Genomic DNA, 22,772 nt, shown 5'->3' with positions numbered 1-22,772 from the left:
TGCCTCAGGGGTCAGTTCCTGACTGGACTCCTCACCCACCATTCACGCTGTGCCTGGGGCTTTTTTGTTTCTGTTGCTCAGCAAAGCACTCATGGTCATCTGCGTGGCCAAACGGCTTTTGTGAAAATGATACTTGCTCAAAATCAGAAGCTCTTTTAGCTCCTGATTGTATCCTCACCCCTCTCTCTGCCCTGTCCTCCTGAGCCAGCCTCCAGGGCAACACCTATTACCAGGTATTACAAACAAAGTGAATGCTTGTAAGTCAGACGGCTCATTAGTTCCTGCTTCTCTGGGGATGCCCCTGTGCCTTTCCTCTGCTCCGTGTCCCCTGTGACAAGCAAAGGACCCCACCTTTGTCAGTGCTAGATAAAGAGCAATTAGAGACTCATTAATGCACAGAAGGGAGGGCAGGAGGGGCACCAGCTGCTGAGCTGCTGTTGCAAGGCAGAAATGTGATGTTTCAGGGCAAATGGGAGTGCAGCTTGGATCAGAGATGAGGGAACAGTCTTGTGCCTGTCCCTTGCTGTCAATTAGTCTAAGAGGTCAGCCTTACCTCCAAGGAGCCAGAAGACCTTGGAGCAGCTCTCAAAACTGCAGGCAGGCTCTTTGGAGAATAACTGGGATCTTTTACCTCCTTTTAGCTGCTTCTGAGTGACAGAGTCCCAGCAGGAGAGGAGGTGCTCAGTTTGCCAGACACTGGGAGTCAGCAGGGCTTTGCCAGTGCCCTGGAACCCAAAGGGTAATAGAAAAAGAGACCTGGGAGACATGGCCCTGAGGTCACCAAGCCACTTTCAATCATTTATCAGCAGTCCTGGCTAACTAAGGAGGGTGTTGGTCTCTTTGCCCAAGTGACAAGTAATAGGACAAGAGGAAATGGCCTCAAGTTGCACTAGAAGTTTAGATTGGATATTAGGAGGTTTTTTTTCACTGACAGGGTTATTAAGCATTGGAACAGGCCAGGGAAGTGGTTGAGTCACCATCCCTGGAGATATTTAAAAGATGTGTGGTTGTGGTGCTTAGGGCCATGGTTTAGCAGTGGACTTGGCAGTGTTAGTTTAATGGTTGGACTCAATGATCTTACAGGTCTTTTCCAACCTAAATGATTCTATGATTCTATGAGGTGCTCTGCAGCTGGGAAGAGACCCTCACATGGCAGGGTGGTGCCTGCAAAGTCATTCAGCATTTGGGCGTCCTCACCCCCAGCTTTCAGACCCTGCATGGTCACCTCCAGAGCCTCCCTGCTCATGTCCTCGTCTGTGCCCAGGTCCTTCAGTTGCCACTTGTTCAACAACAGCCTGTAAGGGACCACCTGACATCTTCTGTATTTTCTCCTCTGGTGGGAACATGTATGGTGAGGCATTTACGCACGTAGGGTGAGCTGGTGTTTTGCCAATGTACTGCAAAGGAGGAACATGTACATCCATGTGGAGAAGCAATCTTTGTCCCTGCTACTGCAGAAGGCTGATGATGACTGCCATCAAAAGGTAATGAGAGGTGTTCTATGAAAAAGGAAGGGAAGGCCTGTTCACACGTCTCCTCCAGGAAAGGCGTCTCTTCCCAAGCAGAGGAGCAAGGGATGGGGTTGTTCTGAAGAGGCACTGTGGATTGCACCAGAATACACTGCATGGTGAGTTTGAATGGTGGCTGGTTATGAGCCCCAGGGGTGGGCAGCAGGATTCAGGCTCAGTTATTAAGACCATAAATCATGGAGACAGTCATGGGGAAGGCTGATGAGGTGGGTGCACACAGCCACGAATGCCGGGAGGGAGAGGCGGTGGGCAGCTGAGCCACATGGTTTCTCCTCATTGCATGTTATTTTAAGAATTTTTCATTTTTATGGTGGTGCTGTCAGTTTTCTCAGAAGAAGGGATCAAATGATTTCAGGCTCCCTCATTTCCTGATGAACCAGGCATGAATTCCAAGTTGCTCTTGATCAAGAATGAGGAATGGTGAGTGGGGGTGAAATGGCATTGGCAAGGATTGCAGGGTAAGAGCCGGGGGCAGGGACAGGGGTGGGTGAGGCACCGAAATACCAAGGCAGAGCCCATGTTTGAGGCAGAGAATGACCAGAATTGGGGACAGCAACATTTTCACTGCCTAAAACAGGAGGCAGTTTTTGGTGAGGGGCAACATCATTCCATAACACTGCGGGCAGTTGAAGATTGAGCTGTCGGAGGTGGCTGGGAGGGAGGCTGTGCAAAGCTAGGTGAGATGCAGCCCTTCCCCTTGGGCAGAACACATGGTGCTGTTGGCTCCTCTGCTAAGTCTGCTCCAGTGCCCAAGCCCTGCAGTTTGTGGTCATTTTTGGTATCCATGTAGATGAAATGCCTGAATATCTGGAGAGAATGACGGGCACGTCCCTGCCCACTTGCAGCTGTCCAAGCCTCCTCCACCTCCTTATGAGGCTTCAGCTCTTTCTGATTAGATGCTGAGGTCTCACTGAACTATCTGGGGTATGGAGAGGTGACCAGTCCCTCAGAGCTGTGCAGCCAGCGTGCCTGGCTACTGCACTTTGGTCAGGGAGAGCCACTGTCAGGCTCAAGACAACAGCCTGACTCTGGCTTTGGTTTTGGCTCTGGCTTGGAGCATCAGGCACTGCTGGAGCTACATGGGCACAGCTGGGCTGCGTAGGAGACATGCAGTGACCTTGAGACACAGCTCAGGTGCTGGCAGCAGGATGCAGGGCTCAGGTTTTCTGCAAAGCCTGTTCAGGACACAAGATCAGCAGAGGCTGAGTCTTGTGAGTATAAACATATTGGAAAAAAAACACCCCAGTAATTTCCCTCCATAGTCCAGCTCTTTTCAGAGGCAAAGATGAGTGCAGCTGGGCCAGCCCATGAGAACATAAAAACTCCCTGGCATTTTGGGACAGTGAGCTAACACCCAGCTTACCTTCACAGCAGTGAGAAGCATTTTCTGATGCTCATGCAGGCAGGAGGTGATACCTTGATCCATTTTATGGTCTTCTGCCAAACTTGACTTGCAGCCCTGCACCCTGCAGCGTTATGGGTGGAAGGGGTTGACACTGAGGAAGGAAAAGAAATGCTCTGGGAAGCTGCAGGCTGCCCTCCCATCAGAGGTGCTGGCAGCTCTGTGGTTTGCTGCAGAGAAACCCAGGACAACAGAAAGATTGTGTGGTTTCCTCCAGGCCAGAACCAGTACCGTCTGCAGGATGGTGGGACAGTGCTGGTGGCAGGCCACTGAGGGAGGAGGGTTTCCCAGAGATCAAAGTTCCAATGGGAGCAAAAAGCCAAGAGTGGATCTATATCTGGCATCAGCACAGGGCTATGGCTGACAGAAAAGGGCGGGGGAGGAGACTCAGGGACAGCCAGAGCCCCATGTGGTGGGTGTAAGGGATCACACAATAGAAGAGCATGACAGTGTGTGTGGAGAAAAGCAACTGGAGGGAGGTGGCCCCTCCATCACCAAATGCCCAAGCATAACCTAATATGTCTTCCCCTTCCCCTGCACACCGAGCTAACGGGCAAGGCCTTCCAGTCAGACTCATGACCCTGCTCTGGGGCTCACACGGGCTGGTGGGATGCTGCTGTGGGGTGCTGTAGATATCGCCTGTATCTCTGAATCTTCTCTGCTTTTTAGGTCATTTTGTTCTGCTTATAAATCCTGGCCTTGTCGTACAAGCCATAAATCTTCCTCTCCAGTCAGCACCATTTATTTTTTTCTCTGGTCTTGTTAAAATAACAGGGTCAGAATTTTTAAAATCCAGATTGTTGCATTTTCTGCAGTTTTGTCTCACAACAAGTATTCTCTTCCTCTCCCAGAAATGGCCACAGACTCATGGCCAGACAGAACTGCCTGAGAACTTGAGGGGAGAGAGGAAGGGGGAAAAAGGGATTCAAGGGATGTGCTGAAATGATCTGTCACTCACACAGCCCTCCCATGTACACACAATCCCATGCACATGTGTAGCACACCCAGTGCACCCAGGTGCGTGCAGCCTTGCCTTCCCTGCTTTCACACACCAACCGCCTTGTTGATATCTTGCACCTGCCTTTTCTGAGGCACAGCATTGCACAGATCAGAGCTGCATCTCCTCCTTCCATCCCTGACCTCCATATCGACCCCCAGATACCTGGCAGGGAACCACATAGATGGTTCCTGTCTTCCTTGCCAAGCAGGGCTGTTCGCACAAGCTTGGTACCTGTCATCCTGGCTCAGTGCTCTATGGCTTTCCACCCTCCCCAGTGCCAGAAGCACCTTCTCAGCTACATCTTTACCCAGCTGTGCTCCTCATCCCTTCCTGCGAGATGCCACTGGGTCCCCATCTGGGAGGTAAATGGCCTCTGCTAAGCACCAGGTACCAGGGTAGCCCTGCACTGGGTCATGAGGCTGCCAACAAGTTGTGTGAGATGGTGCAAAGCCAATGCTCCTATGCTCAGCCAGCCTGGAGCCCACTGAAGTGCAGTGAAGCATCCCTGTGTATCTGCGTTACGGTCCTCGTCTTAATGACCAAACAACTAGTGTTTCTGCAGGTTTCCTGTGAAGGGTTGTACTCACTTGAGCACACAGTCAATACTCTTTTCGATCTTCATCACTCACTGTCTGGCTCCAGGCTTTATTTATTGCACAGCATCAAGTCAGTGAGCCAAAGACAAAAACAGCTCACTCCCTTGTGGCCTCTCTGGTGGGCATTCCCAGCGATCAAGCTTTAACAAAATTAGCATTGCTTCTGCCGTTGGAGGTGATCTTGCTGTCTGCAGTGCATGCAGGAGGGGCTGAGCCATAGCAGTTGTACAATCAATGGTACAGAGCACCTTGCAGGAACAGCCTGTACCTCAATCTAGTTTCTAATCTGCCAGCACATCCTCTTCTCCCTCAGGGAAGAATCGCAACATGAAGTCCAGGAATATATTAGTGTGTCGGCTGTGAGAATGACTACGGATGGGGTTTAAGGCATGGGCACAAACTAAAGAGTAAAATCTGAGTTATCAGAAGTCATTCTCAATGGTGGTGCCCTGTTTGAGAGAGCCAGAGCCCATACTTTTATAGTATGCATCATTTTATAGCCAACAACACATTGAAAGATGTGAATGATTCTGCAAAGCAGACACTAGTGTTGGGACACCTAGAACAGGTGGAATTAACAATTAATGACAAAAATACAAAGTGAGAGGACAAAAGATCAGTGGCTGGAGCAGACTCCAGCTCTCTGGGTGATATTTAACAACCTTACCTGTTCCTTCTCTGGATGATCCCCTCCCACATTTCCCTCCCAGCCTGTGCAAGAAATGAAGCCAGATTCCTGCAAACCACAGCCTGCTGTCCTGCCCAGCCCTGCCCACCCCCAGAGCTGTTCTGCTTGGGGTGCTAAAGGAGGGGGCCCTGAGGAGAAGTCATGGCAGAGTTAGACCCTGCATCTCAACATGTGCATAACAAGGGTGAGCTGAGCTTGTACAGTGGTGACAGAGATGAACTCTTCATGCATGCCTGTATATGCATGTATATATGTATGTTGTATATATACATATATCCATTTAATAGTGCTTTCCATCTTTGAGACCTTAAGCTCCACAGTAATTCCAGTATCCAGCTCCCTCCAGACTCCCATCTGGAGCAGTTATTTTTCATTATGAGAGCGGAAAAAAATAAGCATTTACAGGCATGCTTACTTTCCCCTGAAGGAACGAGCCATCCAGTTTGCCAGTGGGTTTCACGACTGCTTGCTGTGAGGAAAGCGTAGGAGGCAGAAATGCTGGGCTGGCTTGGAGGAACCTTTCGTTTTGAGCCCTGTCCCAAACTTTCTCCAGGCAGCCTGAGGTGCCACTGTCTCAGCACCGTTGTCACCAGTAGAAGCAGAGGGTATGCCTGTAGCTTATGTGATCCACTGGCCACAGTCAGGGCAGGTCCTAGGTGCTGTTCTAATGTTTTAACATCTGTGGAGCTTCAGCCAACAGTTGCAGCTTGTGACATGTAAAGGAGAAGGATGTTTGGCTCTCACATTCAGTTCTCTTAAATGTTGCTCTAACCATGGTGCTGGGATGAGGCAAGTTTTACTTAGGCTCTAGCTGAGTAGCCCTGCAGATCTCACGGCACAGAGAAGACACAATAACCTAAGAACATTTTAGCCATCACATGGGTCATGGCTGGCAGCACCCACTCCCTGAAGGGGCTGTGGAGTAGCTGGACCCACGGTGGGGACCACAGGGTGGAGGGACACATTGGGACAAGGGGACCTGGTGCCACACTGACATCCTATGGTTGACGGCTTGTTTCACATCTACTAGTTTTGGAGCTGCTGCTGGTTAAGAGCAAGGGACAGCAGACGACCATCTTTGCTTAGTGGCAGCAGGAGCCAGCAGCCTCAACAGCTGCAGGCCTGCAGAGGGGGGAAGGGGAAGTTTGGGAAAGGTGGCAGCAGTGCTGGGTAAGGGCACATCAGGGGCCGGCTTTGCGCCGCCCATCCCATGCTCCTTTCACAAGGCTCCCCCAGCACTAAGTGCCCCAAACCTGCCCATGCCATGTCCTGTGCCAAACCTTTCCCACGGAGCTAAGCAGGTGTTTTGGAAAGATCAAAGGTTCAAGGACTGTCATGAACCTCAGTGTCAGGCAGCAATACCATCTCCTCCCTGCCCCAGGCACTGTGAGCACACATTGCAGGCTGCACCTCGCCATCCCAACCCAGCACAGAGGGACACGCAGGCTCACCCACTCGAGTACTGCAGCTTTATTTGAATTAAACAATCCACGTTGAGAGTCTATAGGTTACATGGCGGGGCATCAGGGTTGGGAGGGGATGGATGAGGTGATGCTTATAAAACATCTCACCCTGTTTAAAAGGTTTTCAGTTCCTTTGTGTTTTGTGCTTTTAACATTGTGGACAGCATGGTATGATGGCGGCGAGAGGGTGCCAGCTCCGCTTGATGACAGTGATGGCACCCTACGAGAGGTGGAGTGGGGACAGGACAAGACGCAGTGGCAATGAAGGAGGCCAGCAGAGAATGGGGCTCAGTCTCAGGGTCCCCATCCAGGATTCTGATAGGAAAAGAAATAGGAGACACCGACCTCCATCATCCTCCATGGTATCCCCAAATACACAGAGTCGATGTGTAGCTCCTTTTGGGAGGGTTTTTCTAAACACTTCCGTCAGGTCAACATGTATTTTCTACTGGCCTTGGTGACCTGGAAGCATGAGGGTGGCGTGGTCCCACTGGCACTGGATCCCATTGAAGTGGCTCACCGTTGGGCCTGAGCTGGTTCTCCCTGCCCTTTGCAAGCTGAGGACGGGGTTTTGGTGTGATCCCCTTCTGTGGGATCCAGGGATGAAGTCTGCTGCTGATCTCTCCAGGCTGAAAATGAAACACTTGAAGATAAGGATGGAGCCGGGGGATGGAGTGAGGAAGAGTGTGGGAAACATTGTCTGACACTTCTGGCCAAAGGCAGGAGGTGCCACAATTGCTTCCCCATGAGACAGTCATATATTGGATGACAGCCGCTTTCCTCCACTATGTGCATTGTCATACATGCAGGATGGTTCTGGCTGGGAAAAAAGACCCAAGCAAAACCATGGTGGCACCAAATTTTCCATCCCATCTAGAGATTAGAGATTGTCTCTGTGCTGTCAGACAAGGGCTGCAACCAAAACCACAAAGTAGAGCCACATATCTGTAGCATCCACAGCTTTTGGGGAATGTCCTGAGAGATGAATGCATGCTGTGGAGTCCTCTGGGGTGGAACAGTATATCTAGAAGGTCCCAAGAACTGGGAAAACAAGCCAAGCTCATCTATTTGAAAGCACTGACACTAAGCCACTCTACCTGGTGCTGATGCCACCAGTTACATCAATGCACTAAGAAGCTGTGGAAAGGCAGCAGAGACAGATAAATATCAAGGTTTGGTGAGAGGAAATGGTCATCTTCAGCAACTTCTGAGAGAGTCTTCTTGTCCCAGGATGCTACATACCAGGGCCTCCGGGAAAAAAAAAAAATGCACAGGAAAGCTCTTTTCTCCCAGTCTGTAAATACTTTCCCCTGTTGGCATCTGAATTTTCCCAGGGAAACCTCCAGTGCTCACAAGTCCCTTGCTCTCAGCTTCTGTGAAGTACGTGCTGCCACCTATACAAAAAACCTAAATACTGCCCCCAGGCAATGCTTGTGGCATTTCAAAGAACAAAATCGATTTTCTCCTCTCACCACAATTTAGGTGCTGTTTGAGCTGACCATGCTGCTATGGCCTCTCCTGGGTGCTGCTCTGCTTCTTAATACCGATAGCTGGTTCTTGAGAACAAGGCACAGTGAGACAAGATAAACCAAATGCCCCCACCTGGGAGGGTGGTCAGGGTTGGAGTGTGGAAAGTGGGAGAAGGGAAAGGAGGGGACTGGATGGAGATGTTGCTGCCTCCAAAAGAGGCCTTCCCGTCCTGTCTCCTCCCTGCTGCTTTCCTGGCAGCTGCAGCACACCCACACCTCATTTTTTCAGCCCTGATCCCTTTACATGCTGCTCAGATAAACACCTCACCGGTGCTGGACCTACACAGTGCAAGCAACACCTGGTGACAGCTTCATCTCAGCGCTGCATTATGTACCACAGTCACAAGAAGAAAACCAGTTGGTGCCTGCCCACAGGGGCTGCAATGCAGCCAGGGAAGTGGGGCTGCACTCGCACTTAGCTGGTTTGGGCTCAGCCTGGGCCCTGAGCAGCTGTAATGCTGAGGGCAAAGGAGTCACAGTGGCTGAGCAGGACTGCTAATGTCTGGCATGTTCCAGCTCCTACCTAGGGCCTGCCTTTGCTGATGATTTGAGGTACACCATAGTTACACAAGTTTTGAACAACTAGGAGTAACTCTCCATTATAACAGCTGGGTTTTAAGCAATGGAAAGCCACTTTGCTGCCTGAATAGACAGACCAGAGCACAGCTCCCCCAGTAGACCTCCACTGGCTAGCAGCAGCAGCAGCAGCAGCAGCAGAAGCAGCAGCAGCAGCAGCAGCGGGTTTTTCATGTTCCTACAGACCTGGCTGGTAGACAGGATGTATGGATGTGCAGCCAGGTACCCATCACTTGGCTCACACTTCAGGCAAGGACCTGGCAGTCATATCATAAAGCACAGCCAGTGCTGTGAGCTTTGCGCACCAGCACTGCATGAGGGCTGTCCAGCTGTCCCTGTATGATGCTGGGTTGAGGCTACCCTGGGGGTGAAAAATCCCACTGTAAGCCGAGCATTCATAGCCAAACCTCCTTTATGACAACAGTTAATGGACGCACAAAATTTTGCCTCCTTCCACTGGAGCAAACGGTTTATAGGCTGTGTCAAAGCCATGCAACACCTGAATTTACCACAGACCTTCACAGCTTTCCACAAAAACCTCTGTTAACCCAGCTCTCTCTTTGCAACAGCTGCCAGCAAAGACAGCATCTCTCCCCTTCCCTCATTTTCTGCCCCGTGCTGGAAAACCCTCACCATGACAGGCAGCAGAAGGAAAGGCAGTGCTCGTGTGCTGGGACCCAAGTGCTACCTCTCTCTGCATATTCCTCGAGGCATGACCCATGGGGGCAGAGCAGATTGCTTGGCTTCTTCATACACAGATGCGCTGAGGATCTGGAGCTGGCATGGGTCTAGATAGGAAATCTGGTCTAAGGGCTTTTCTTTAGTGTTCATCGCCTGGCATGTGAGTAGCTGCAGGCCAGAACCCTCTGTTTGCCACCAGTGAAATGAAGGGCCATGCAGTGTGGAGCTTGGCTCTCCTCTCTCCTTTTCAAGAACAACATGAATATGCCCTGCCCCATCCCCTCAGCCACCCACGGGGCTGTTGTGAGACCTCTTTTGCCTCTGAGGAAGCCAGGATGTGACCCACACTAGGTCCCTGATGGAGCCAGCATATGCCCTGAAGTGCTCCTGTCTTCCTGCTCCACCACTACCAGCATCTCAGGCTGTTCCAGGGCTGCAGAGAGCAGGATGGAGGAGATGCCAAACCACATCTATGTGGTGCAGAGCCTTACAGGTGCCAGAGGCAGCTATCAGTGGGACTGAAGCCCCCATCCCCTGCAGCCCCACAGCACAGGGACACAGTGAGTCCTGCAAACCTGACGTCAGTCCCTGGAGCTCTCCTTTTGAGGAAGGATGCTTGGTGGCAAAGCAACAGAGTATGTACCTTATACCCAACCCAGGTTCTAGATGTCAGGCACATACCTCACTCAGCTAAAACAGAGCAGGGTGACACTGTTCTTCTGTGGGCAAGAGGTGTGCAGGTGCCCACAGCTCCCTGCAAGCTGCATTCCCACCTTCTCTGGAAAAGTGAGTGGAGTGAAGGTGGCCCTGGGCTGTCTTTCAGTACCCCTTGGGATGCTTCCAGTGCACAAGTGGCTGTCTCTGGTTTGATGTGACTGTACCAGGCTGTAAGTAGCCATCAGAAGACCCCTGAAGCCCTCTAGGTGGTGGCAGAAGGTGAGCCAAACTAGCATGTGTTTTACTCCCAAAGAAAGTACTGAAAAACACATATTTACCCCAACTATCGTTCGGGATGCTGAGTGCACCTGGGTTTTTCAGCTACCTGCTGGAAACCCCCAGCCGCCAGTTATTACCATGGAGTGCAAATTGAGTCCTGTTAAAATGCACTTTGCAGAGCTTTCCAGCACTTTTTTTCTGCAAATGCCTTTTGTCTGCATTAAACACCTTACCCAGGCTGAGCGGGATGAGCAGTTAACATGGGGCCAAAGTGAATACAAATGGCAGCAACACCTGGCTTGCCCTGCAGCCTGCACAGGGTCCTGCTGCTGTATGCTTGGTGCCCCTGCAAATAGGGGTGCACCTGCTTTAAGGGCAGCCTGGAAAAGTCAAGACACCCGGGGTAGTTCAGTGGAGAAAGGGCGAGGGTGCAAAACTGGTCTCTGCCAAAGCCAGGAGTGTGAGAGGACCTCCGTTTTGCACAGGAGACACTCATAATGCAACTTCTTGTCCCCATCAAAAAAAGCAGGGTCCCAATGCACCCAGCTTAAAGCTCAGAGCCAGCAGCGATGTGTCCCTTCATGCTGTTGCTGGGCCATCCAAAGGCACCCGGGAGACAAAGGGGTGCTGCAGAACTTCCAGGGAAAGATGGATATCTGCATGGCTGTGACAGACTAAGGGGACTGAAACAGCACCACCCTGAAGGAACAACTCCCTGAGCTCTCTGCTTGAAGGCAAAAGTTTGTCTCTTTGATTGGGGTGAGATGACACCATTGACCCCATCTAGGAAGGAAAATGCCTTAGTTCCATTATCTGTCACTGCCTGAGGCAGCTGGGGTCCCTCAGGGCAGCATGAAGGACCCTCTGGCTATTCCCACAGGTAAAAGTCCCAGCCTCAGCCTCGCTGAGAGCTGCGGGAGAGCAGGGGTTGCTCCCACCAGCGTCTCACAGAGGGACCACTTCATGCTGGAGACGGGGCTCAGGGCAGTGATGGTGGGATGGAGGATGGATGCTTCTGCCACCAGCGCTGCTGGCTGCTCCTGGTGACTGTCCATCTCAGGCTGGGAAGTGCAGGACACCAACCCAAAAGCAGGGTGCTTTTTGTGGTTACAGAGTGACCGGGATGGGCTGAGGAGGAAGAATCCAGACCCGCTCTCCCTTTGGTACTGCAGCATTTCTGTGTCGTTCTGGAGTAGTGCACCCACAGGATTTCATATAGAAAAAAATTAAATTTCCTTACTTTGAGTGGCATTAGGGAATAGAATACAATTTGTATCACATTTACTACACTCATTCATACATTCATAAATGATTCTGCAAGAAATTTACCAGCCTAAACATCTGAACCCCCTCCCTACTTTTTCCCTGCTTGCTGCCCTATTTCCTTCCAGAATAAAACTACTTCCCAGAAGGAGGGCTCCACATCGCTGTTGCTAGAGCTGCTCTTCAGGCAGCACACTGCCCGGCTCTGCTGGGGCAGCTCTGCATGCGTGCCAGTCACAACACTTCAGGAGTTTCCAAACTGTTTGTGCACTATGCAAAGTTTTTCATATAGATGAAGCATTTTTTTCACTCCCATACGGCTGAGAAGAGTTGTGCTCAGGCATTCCAAATTACTTAACTCCACGTCAAATAAAACATATTAGCTCCATTGTTTCCAGTGGCTGATCTACGTGGAAGAAAAATAGTCTATTACTATTACCAGCCAGGAGTTGCTTTTCAGAGCAAGTGGTAGGAACTGAAGTTCATATTGTTAAAAGCCATGGATTAAAGTCCTGTTGATGACCAGTTATTGGGACTTGCACGGAACTGTGGAAAATTATAATAAAAAAGTATATTTTTCAGAATACAATAAACTACAAAAAGAGGTTTCAAATGGAAGTTTCTTTGTAAGCCTCACTTGTAAGTACACAGTAGCATTCACTACTTCTAATATCTACAACTTATACCCAGGAGCCTGCACATTCACATATTCTCTGTTTTATACCCTGAAAAAAAAAGAAATTGAGTATATATTGGCTAACACCCACACAGCATTCTTCATAATGTATTTCTACAACTACCAAGCAGAGGTCTCCTTGTAAATAAAAGCAGTCTCTTAAATTTATATTGCACTTTTCTTCTGCAAGGACTTTCATACTATGTACAGGAATAATCTCCACCATCGCTGAAATGCAGCCACTTCTGGAGTGGAATAAAGCAGCTACTCGATAGGCATAGAGCAAAATAAAACACTGGGAAGAGAAACATAATGTACCCAGTTGGGACTGGAACAGATATTTAAGAAGACAGTCTGTAATTAAGTTTAAGGACTGTAATTTAGCGAGAACACTGTGAAAAGAGTGAGGGGATGTTTAATTGCAAGGGGTAAGGAGCATGGCTTTATATCTCACCTGGGATGCATTACCACTGCAAGGAGAATTGCCCCCTCAAGCATGGGGCTGGGGTAGTAAAACACAAATACCATTGCCCTCAGAGAGGAGGGGGACGGCCTTCCCCCCGCCCCTCCACCATTGCACAGCTTCTCATTGTTGCTGCTGAAGTGCCTCTTTCCTCTGCTACACTCTCTCAGCGCATCTGCCAGGGAAATGAGGTCCTTCCTTCCATCCTTGGTACTTCTGACAAGCTGAGGCACTTGGGTTAATGACTTTCCCCCAAACTCACCACCAGCTGCTTTCTAGCTGGAGGTAAAGGAGCAGAGGTCTAAGTGGAAAGGGACTCCCTGAGACTTTTACTGAAGCTGATGGGCCCATGCCTGAGATCAAGAGAAGGCTTCACCTCTGGCTGGGGCAATGCATTTGCTCTGCCCTGGTCTCACTGTCACCAACAGGCTTCTTACCCCCTGTGCCATAGGTTGTCTTGGTGAGGCACTGACATCCTCCCTCGCAGGAGCTGGCAGCAGGACACAGACACTCCCCCTGAAGGTGTCCCTTTCTAAAAATGTGGTGCTCCTTCACTGGCACTTGCCTCCTAGTAAAGGCTTTGTCTGTGCTTCTGATCCTTTAGGCTGCACTTCTCCAACGCCATGGCACCTCTACTGGCCACCAAGCATCAGCAAAACACATTTGTGCAACCCTTGGCTAAGTAACCCGTGGAAGCAAGGCCACAACTCTCTCTGGCTCAGAGCCTAGGAGGTGAGATAGTTGCCCTGGGCTATCTCTTACTGAAGTGGAAATGCTCCTGTCTTCAACTTCTGCCCAGAAGAAGCCATATGGAACCAGCAGTGTAACACAGATGTTTTGCTGCTGAGATCAGGAGCCATCATCATGCATTCAAGGGCCCCTGGAAAATATTGTCTCTCTCCTAGGAACGAAAGTGGGCTCTTATCAGGAGTGGGGTGAGGACTTCTGGCCTCCAACAAGCATGGAGGAAATGAAGAGCATCAGAGTGAAAGAGCTTAGCTAAAAGATGATGGTGGCATTGGATGCCCAGGAAAATGGCAACAGACAGCGAGAAGTAGAATTGCTGTCAGCATTCACAGCATCCCACAATACTGCCTGGCCCTGAGAGACAGCCACAGGTCTCCTGGTCAAATATGTGGTGTGGTCAAGGATTGGGCTCTAGAGGGAGGAGTGGAGACAGAAAAGACAGAGTCCCCATTTTTAGAAGTGGAGAAAAGCAACAGGAACAAGGGAGACCCATACCATCCCCTCTCACATTCTGATGAGGTCCCCTGGTCCCTCAGAGCTGACGTCCTCTCCAGTAATGACCAGCATTAGTGCAGATGAATGGCCTTGCAGGAGCTAGAGAGAGCTGGGTTTCAAGACTTCAAACTGGATCTCCATCACTGGAGGAAAAGAGGTACCAGCTGTTGCTGGAAGCTGAGCAATGCATGAGGCAACTAATACATTCAGGTGATTGTAGACAAACACAATTGTCTTAGAGAAGCTGATATATTGATCAGAAATGGGGAAGGAGCTGTGGGTACTGTGGAGTCTGGTGAGAGAGCTCATCATACATCTGTGGTGCCCTAGATACAGAGTTCAGATGGGGTGTCCCTTAGGGGCAAGAATCCCACTTAACTGAGCTGCCAGAATGTGGGCTAGTAAACCCCACTCCACAGTCCTGTGGGGCTAACTCTGCCCTGTGCAGGAAGGTAAGTCATACCCAGAGCTGCTGCCAGTTGTAACAAGGCAATCACAGCTCCCACTTGGCCGGCGCAGGGCAGACCCATCTTCTGGGGGCTCATCTGGATCAGCATGTGTCTCCATACTGAGGAGATCAGGCCAGACCTGCTGCAGGAAATTCATCATGCCAGCAGGAAAAAGGTGAATTTCCCCCATACCTGTTTGTTCCCCTGTTCTTCAGTGGCAAACAGGGCCACAGTTCAGCACCAGTCCCTCTTTTGGGTCAAGCTTTGTGCCTCCATCCTTCTTGAAGCACTTTCTTGCCTGTTCCACCTTTCAGCTCCCCTGCCCACTGCTTTGGCAATGGAAGCTGAGTGCCTGCGAGGCTGCCAAAGTTCAGCCACCTCTCCCCTGAGCAGTGATGCTGTTGCTGCACTTCACCCACTCTGCTGCTAATGCACTTCACATGCTGAAAGGCCTCAGAAGGTGAGAGTACAACACTGGAGCTGCCTGAAGTGCTGGCCCAGGGCTGGTCATGGGCACGGGACCTACTGCTTGGCTGAAGAAGGGTGAAATTCCTGACTCTTCCATAATCGAAAAAGCTTGAAGTAGGGGAAGTTAAGCAATGGAATAAAAGAGTAAAATAAATAGGTAACAGAAGAGAGGCAGAGAAGCAATCCTGGGCTTAGGGTTGAGGTGACTGTCATCGCAGCATTCACAGGGGGAAGCCAATGTGCAAGTGCTCCCCGCTTCCCATCCCATCCAACCCTGCCCCATCCCTCAGCCCCACAGAGACACTTTTCTGTCTGCAGCTCAGACCTGCTCTCATAGTTTCTCCACCCAGCAAGAGTGCTGAGAGAGAGAAAGAGGCGCTCAGAGGCCAACACTGCAGCTGGATCCAGCCGGGACTTCTCCACCACTCAGCGTGGTCCATGTGATGGGTCCATTCCTGCTCCATCTTCTTCAGGCTGGCGGGTGAGAAGCACAGAGCGGCGGGGAAAGGCCAAAGCAAAACACACAGCGGGCAATTAAATACATGAGAACCTGGAAGGTGCGGATGGATGGAGACACTGAAGCACATGCGGTGCGAGGCATGGTGCTCCGGCCACTGGCGCATGGGGTGGCTGCTGCCCCACGGTCGAGGCCGGTGTTACTGCGGGGAGCTGCAGCCAGAGCGGGGCAGCCCCAGCCAGCGGGAAAGCATGGGGAGACAGGGGACTACTGCGGTAAATCATCCACTAAGCTGTAGGCTCTGCAGTAAAGAAGGTAACTGTTCTGGTAGAAATTTGTGCTTTAATATATTTTTGTTTCTTTGTTTAAAACAAGTTCCCACTTCCCTGAGGAAGCCCTGTCCGACATTCCCAAGGAAACATGGGGGTGGTTTTCTCCTCTTTCATTTGCTCTTCACATTTCTTCATTCCTATTTTTTGTCTTGCATTCCTCCTTTTTTGTGTGTTTCTGTTTCCTTCCTTCCTTCCTTCCTTCCTCTCTCACTGTCTCGTGCACGTGCTTTTAAAAAAATTTTGTCTTTATTTTTAATTTATGTTCTAGACATTATGACTTTCTCAAGGAGTGCTCCAGTTCTGAACCAGATCCCTTTGCGTGGTCATGCCTGTCAGTCTTTGGTAACATATGGACACTTTGGTGTGCCAGTGAGGAGGGGAGGAAGAGGAGCAGAGGTGGCTGAGTAAGAAGGAGCAGGAATGTCTCGGTCCGAAGACAGGAGTGCTCGCTTGCCATCATCTGAGCAGCACGTAAAGGAAGAAAGTCAATGGGCCACAGAGACGAGGGCTGTACAGGGCCGGGACACCGCTTCCTGGAAGAGCAACCGCTGCCAGCCAAGAAGAGAGAAAAATAATTAGTGATGGGATGGATCCAGACCTCATCAAACAAGCTAGTGCACATCAGTGTCTCAGCCTCTCCTCCCACCTTGAACGATGAAGCACCTCCCAGATCTATTGGAAGAACCTTCTAGCCTTCTCTGGACATTCTCAAGGCTTCCCAAAATTAATTTTCCAACTCAAGAGAAAAGGTTGAATCTTAGTTACTTTTGCAATCCAACCCTCCTTTCTTCCCCAGAAGATTCAACTTGAGTCAAATAAAAGGTTCTACTTGTGTTCTGATTATAGCTGGGCCATCATAGGCTGAAATGGACCTTTAACTGCACCTGAAATTTTGAAATTTTTAGAGTGTTCTGACTATTTTGAGGTTTTGTTTCCCTCTTCACCTTTGGAGTTAAACAAATTGCTGAAAGAGACTCTTCCTCAACAAGTGCGTCCCTATAGCATGTGCATTTGTGTATGCACTCCCACCGACTCGTTTTCCTCTGAGGCACACACACTCTCACCCTTATTTGGTCCCAGTGGCTTCCTCGGACAATCCCCCTTTTTCAGAGTGACGTCATCGATGGCGATGTCCCCTTCATAGCTCGTGCCCCGGACACCTTCGAAGATGATCTGCAAACAGAGCACAGGATGGAGCCCAGCATGAGGCTGCAGCTGCGGAGGACGCACTCCCTTCCTGCGCCGTGGGGCTCTGAAGAGGTGAGCAGGGCACCGACCAGATCTGATCAGGTCCCCAGTGAAGGATTCCTCCATTTCTCCAGTACTCATTGGATCTGGAGAACCAGACCCCACCACTTACCAGACCAACCCCTGTGCGCTCAGCATCCGTAGAGCAATAAATGAGCACGTAGAGCTCTGCTTTATTAAGTGTGCTGCACTAACAAACAAACCGATACTGAACAGTGCTTGCAAGAGTAATTAAAGTCTTATTTATTATTTTAAAGTACCCAAAATCATGCTGGGCATTTTGTCACAGTGCCACAAGTTACCAGCCTGCACAGACCCAGCTCTCACAAACCCTACAACAGTAAAGCAGCATATTGGGCAAAAGCATCAGTAGTAAAACATCCAGTAATGAAGCATCCTACTTCCCAGATACACAGAAAATTCTTGATGAGCAGATACAGGGTACCCACTTCATACTCACAGGATGTCCTACGCTCCTAAACTGGACCCCAGTGGGGGTGAGCTCTTATAGCACATGCTGGAAGAAACCTCCATCCCTCAAAGTCAGTTTACACCAACACAGCAACATCCCCCAGCTGCTCAGCACCAAGAGACCTGTCACATAGCTCTGGTACCAGAAGGGGCTCTTTGACAAGCAGTTTCCACATCAGCATTAATCAGAACATTTATAGTGCCACGCTGATGCTTGCACATACCAATGTTGGATGGCTTCAAAGTGAAGTGGAATTGATTTCTGTGTATCCACCAAGCTCTTGCCTTTCCCCAGTGACCCTGGGTGTGGAGAGTTCCCTGTGCCTCACCAGCCCCTGTGCCATGGAGGCAGATGTCTGCTGAGATGTCTCCTACAGCCCAAGGCACACGGACAGGACAGGCAGCAGGCAGCTCCTTGGCTGTAGACTTGACTTACCTGGAAGGGTCCAGGGGGGTTGATGGGCACGTGTGCTTGCTGCCACATGTTTCCCCGGTTCCCACTGAGCGACCAGACCTGCGTGTCAATGGCTCGCTTGTTCCGCACACGAACCAGCAGGTTCAAGGAGCCTGTAAGAGAGAAAGCAGGCGCTGGCGTGCTGGGGCAGCCAGCCAGCCCTGCCTGCTGGGTTGGCCCCTGGTGCAGCTCTGGGGCTCAGCTGTATGTCCCAGCCAGCCCAGGGACAGCCTGCAGAGCTCCAGTGGGGAGGGAGCCCCAGCTCTGGAGGGAACCAGCTTTCTCCTGGGTTGACGGGCAAGTGCTGCTGACAATGTTTTATCCATCTGGGCTATCCATGGTTGGACACAGACTCAGATGAAGACAGAGAGGATAGAAGCAGTCTGTCACATGGCTGGGGTGGCACAAGAAGGGGGTGGCAGAAATGCTAGCTGCAAGGGACCTCCAGAGGCATCCTATCCAACCTCCTGCTTGAAGCTGTCTCAAGCTCTACATGAGGTGGCTTCACCACATCTTGAAATCCTCTGAGGAAATAAACTTTTTGTAATGTCCAATATGAACCTCCAGCACTACCAGTTGTGGCTGTTGTTCCCTATTATATTGTCCAATAAGATTTTGGCTCTGTTATCTTTGAAAGTGCCCTTCAAACAGATGAGGGGCATGGACTGATAGCAGCCTCCTCTTTGCCAGACTGAGCAAGTCCATCTAGCTCCCTCAGCCTCTCTTCCCCAGGACTTCTGCTCCAGGCTCTTGACCACCTTGGTGCCCCTCTGTTGGACCCAGACCAGATTCTTTACATCCTGCTTGAACTGGGGAGCCCAGGACAAGTTTGCCCATTCACCCTGAACATCTGACATTTGCTATGCAGCTTCCAGCCCTCTCCCTGCCCTGGTCCTGGCCATCAGCTGCAGAAATATGACCTGTGTCCTCAGTTGCCGCTTGCCCTGGAAGCACCCTTGGAGCGAGCAGCTGTTCTCTCCCAGTGCTGGGTGGCAACGCCTGTACCACACTGCCTGTATTGACTCAGCCCCACGTTTTCAGAGGGGCACAAAGACCCTGTGAATCAACACTGACTTCAGGTTCTTTCAAACAAAGCCATTCCCAAAAGGTTTTCTCTGTCATTAAGCCACAACCAAAGCCAAAAAATCTCAAAGCATTTCCTGTTCTCACTTTGAAAACAGTGTCACAGCCCCCTACCCTCCACTCACAAATGAAACCATCTCTGTTACAAATGAAACCATCTCTGTTGGTCTTCCTGCAGCATCTTTTTAGTAACCCCCTCAGCTGACATTTTTCCTTTTTTTGTGTTTGTGAAAAAACATTTTTTAAACATTCACTCAGGGTTGACCTGATTCACATTCTCTCTCTTTTTTTTTTTTTTTTTTTTTTAATTCAGCTAATGAACCAAAAAAACAATCACAACTCTAGTCACGCTGCTGCTGTTTCTGGTCTCCATACACAGACATATTACACCTGAGAGTAGAGACTCAATAACAACTCTCACTTACACATCCACAGTGTGTCTGTGCTTGGGATGCTGCATTCCCGCCTGGGTACACCCTTCTGAGAAGTAGCAGTGAGAGGTCACGGGAAGAGACAGGGAAAGAGACTTTCCTATGTAACCTCCCTCCTACATAATCCCCTGAAATTCTTCATTCTTGGCACATCAGCCTTGGGAGCACTGTGTGAAGGACAGGGACCTGGAAGTACCCCCATGAAGCGACTGTCTGGCAGAAAGCAAGAGATACATCACAGGGAGTTCAGAGATGCATAATAAAGATGATAAAATGTTTAGATTCTGAGTGGCTGACTTACAAGAAAAGGTTAAAAGAATGAAATATGTGCATAATTTAGTGAACTGAGAAAAGAGGGGCATGTTATTGCCTGGAAGTACTCAGAAGCATTAGCACTAAGGCTGGCTGAGAAAACTAGATGAAGGCCAGACTGGACAGGGAGAGCATATCCAATTCTCTTCCTCAATGATACCCAGTTTGGGATGCACACCACGACCCAGGAAGAGGAGTGGAACAACTTGTTTCTCTCTCTCTCTTGAGACCAGCTGGCACTGCATGACCCTGGGGCGACGAGGGTGAGCAAATGGGATCTCCCTCCTGGAAACATGATGCCAAGGAGAAGGCACTACGGTAGCCTCTGGTAAAACCAGCATTGAGCCGCTGGTTTCTGGGTGTCCTCCCCACCCTCAGGAGCTTCCTAGAAGGGGAAGTCTCTCTAAGAAGGATACCTAGTCCTCATGGGGGCCCTTGCCCAAACTGATGGCCCATGCAGGAACTACAAAACCCCACAGATCAATGTCAACAGGAGCATGTTCAGAGCATCTAATTACAGACACCAGAGCTGGTGAGGTAAGGGCTTGAGAGTGTATGAAGAATTAACAGGAAACTGCTAGCAAGCAAAGATTAAAAACAACCGTTTTCTATTCCACCCTCATCTGGGGACTTGTAGCTAGGATCTGCCATGCAAGAGCCTGTCTGAGTAGCCAGTACTGGGACAAATTAGGCAGCAAATGAACTTTGATGCCCTAGGAAAGAAGTGAAGGCGAGATAGAAGAAGATCCAGGGAAGCATCTGGAATGCAAATTAGTGCCCCCAAAGCACTGGCTGTGAATGCCTGGCCTACACCCAAAGCAAACCTGAGCACATCCTGGCTGACAGCTCCATGTCTTTGCAGCATCAGGAAAAAAGTTTTAACCTTTTGTCTCCCAAATTCCCTAACAGAACAATACTGAATATGAGCAGGCATTCTTCAAATGGTTTGCAATTGGAAAGGATGCTCCCTTATCTGCCCACAACATGCAGTGTTTCACCACCCCTCTGTACACATGGAACACTGAAGGTCAAAACAAATTAACAGCATGCCCATGACTCTCTAACAAATTAGTCAGAGGTGTGAAGAGGGTCAGATCTTACAGACCTACCTGCAATCCTGGCTAAGTTACAGAGCCTCCCTGAGGCTGGGAAAGAACCACAACACCTCCCTCTCCCAGTAATGCTGTCACTGGGAATGGGCTTCTGGGAAGCATGGCAGAGACACCGGGACTTCAAACTGAACATGGATGAAGCTGCTACCCCAGCTGAACTGGGTCTATAGTGTTGCAGATGTTCATAATTTTGCAAGTCTTCTCCTTTATTCCATTCTACCACGTGTCAGTCTGCCACAGGCTGACAGTCAAGTTTAAGGGCATTGTAGCCTGTGATGGAGGGTACTTGGAAATGAACCTTCAGATCTGAGCTCCAGGCAGAGCCATGAAACTTTGTCATCCTGGACTGCTCAGGGCTGTTTTATCTCCATTTTTCAGTCTGGCCCCAAGAGCCAACTGTGCAACGGAACAAGTGCTGCAGGACTTTGTGTTTTCCAAGGGTTCAGCCCACTGCCGTAAAACCAAATGTTGTTCCAAGATCCCATTCACAGTCATGAAAATCCATAGCTTAAGTCTCAGGCTAAAAAGGGAGGTGAAGCCTATGTTGACATTGACATCTGTAGCTCCTGACCTCTGGTAAATTCACACCTGCATACATCCACCTCCACACACCGTAGCAATACCCATCTCATGCCTGACTAATTATCTTCACTCCCTGTGTAGCTTTCAGCGTGTCACATGAGCTCAGATCAAACGAGCCACGTGATGCTTATAAGGTGCTCTCCTAAAGCATAGACTATTTATCCAAATCCCATTTTGCAGGAGGTGGCCAATGCAAGATACACATATGTGTGGTGTGTGAGAAGCCGATTCACAGCTGTGAACTGACTTCCCACATGCTCCTTAGCAAACTGCTTTTACCTGCTTTTATCTGCGGACATGATATGATGATGATACTCAAGGAGGATAATATTCATTTAGAGGGGGAGCCAGATACATAACAAACATTTTACAAGACCTGAGCAAAAAGACACTAGGGAACAGAAATGCCTGAGCTCTTCTGCCTTTCCAGCGGCCACAAACTGAAGAAGAACCAAAGTGGAACTTGCTCTCCAACCCCCATGCCTCCATTGGTGGAGATGTGAAAGGCCCATCTGGGATGTCCTCCAGTCCCAGCTGTTGCAGAAACCCTTTTTGCTTGGTTTTATACTACAATATGCCTAGTTTTGTGTATCAGAGTCCAAATACAGCTGGCTACTTTTGTTACTTATTTCTGTCATTGTTACCCCTTCCCCACCTACCCCATCAGATGTGTCTGGCATTTCCCAAGGTCACCTGCTGGTGAGGCACACACAAAGACAGGCCATCTATCTGCTGCTAAATCTCTCCAGCTGACCAGAGATGGACAAACACAAGGGAAATCCCAGGACACCAGCAATCTCATTGTTACTTCTCCCCATACAAGGCAATCTTCACATTTGTCTTGTAATCTCTATTGTTCCTTCTTCCCAATCAAAAGGGAAGATAAAGGCCAGTGACGAGTGATGAGGAATCAATTACAGGGAGAGTGAGCCGTACCTTCTGCTGGCTGCTTTTAAGACTAGAGCTGGCATTTCAAAAGAGTGGCACTCACACAAAAGAGCACCAGCTGGGCTGACAGATAGAGTAGCCCAAGGGATGCCTTTAAATGTTACCTTCTCACAACAAGAAAAGGTCTCCTCTCAGTTTCCATGGGATGGTGACTTCACTGTCGCATTGAACAGCAGTGTAGATCCAGAAGAGCCAGAGCAGACCACACTGGGAGGGAGGCAGGGTCTGTAAGGGCAAGGCCATGGGCACAGTCCATGGGGGATGGCAGGGAAGGTAGAGGTTTCCTCAAGAGCTCTCTGGGGCAGCTGGGGGGGGCGGTTAATGTGGGGTGATGGGGAAGGGCTGAAGCGCAGCTCATTTTACATGGCTTGGATGGAAGGC

The 22,772-nt window shown here is 49.9% G+C and overlaps 1 protein-coding gene across 2 annotated transcripts in view; it reads right to left on the bottom strand.

Annotated features, from left to right (window-relative positions):
• Positions 1-15,735: 15,735 nt before the first annotated feature.
• The window catches only part of MDGA1 (MAM domain containing glycosylphosphatidylinositol anchor 1), a 143,284-nt gene continuing 136,247 nt past the window's right edge, over positions 15,736-22,772 (bottom strand). For both annotated transcript variants that reach the window (XM_082048129.1, XM_082048128.1), the window contains 3 exons: positions 17,906-18,036; positions 16,815-16,923; positions 15,736-16,298 (listed from right to left, as the gene is read on the bottom strand). In XM_082048129.1, coding sequence (XP_081904255.1) covers positions 16,207-16,298; positions 16,815-16,923; positions 17,906-18,036 — 332 coding nt within the window. In that variant the 3' untranslated portion in view covers positions 15,736-16,206. The remainder of the gene's footprint in view (positions 16,299-16,814; positions 16,924-17,905; positions 18,037-22,772) is intronic.

This window comes from Streptopelia decaocto (genome assembly GCF_964273445.1).
Source record: "Streptopelia decaocto genome assembly, chromosome: 3".
Classification (NCBI taxonomy): domain Eukaryota; kingdom Metazoa; phylum Chordata; class Aves; order Columbiformes; family Columbidae; genus Streptopelia; species Streptopelia decaocto.
Note: the sequence above shows the minus strand (reverse complement) of the source record. Positions and strands in the feature narration are given on the sequence as shown.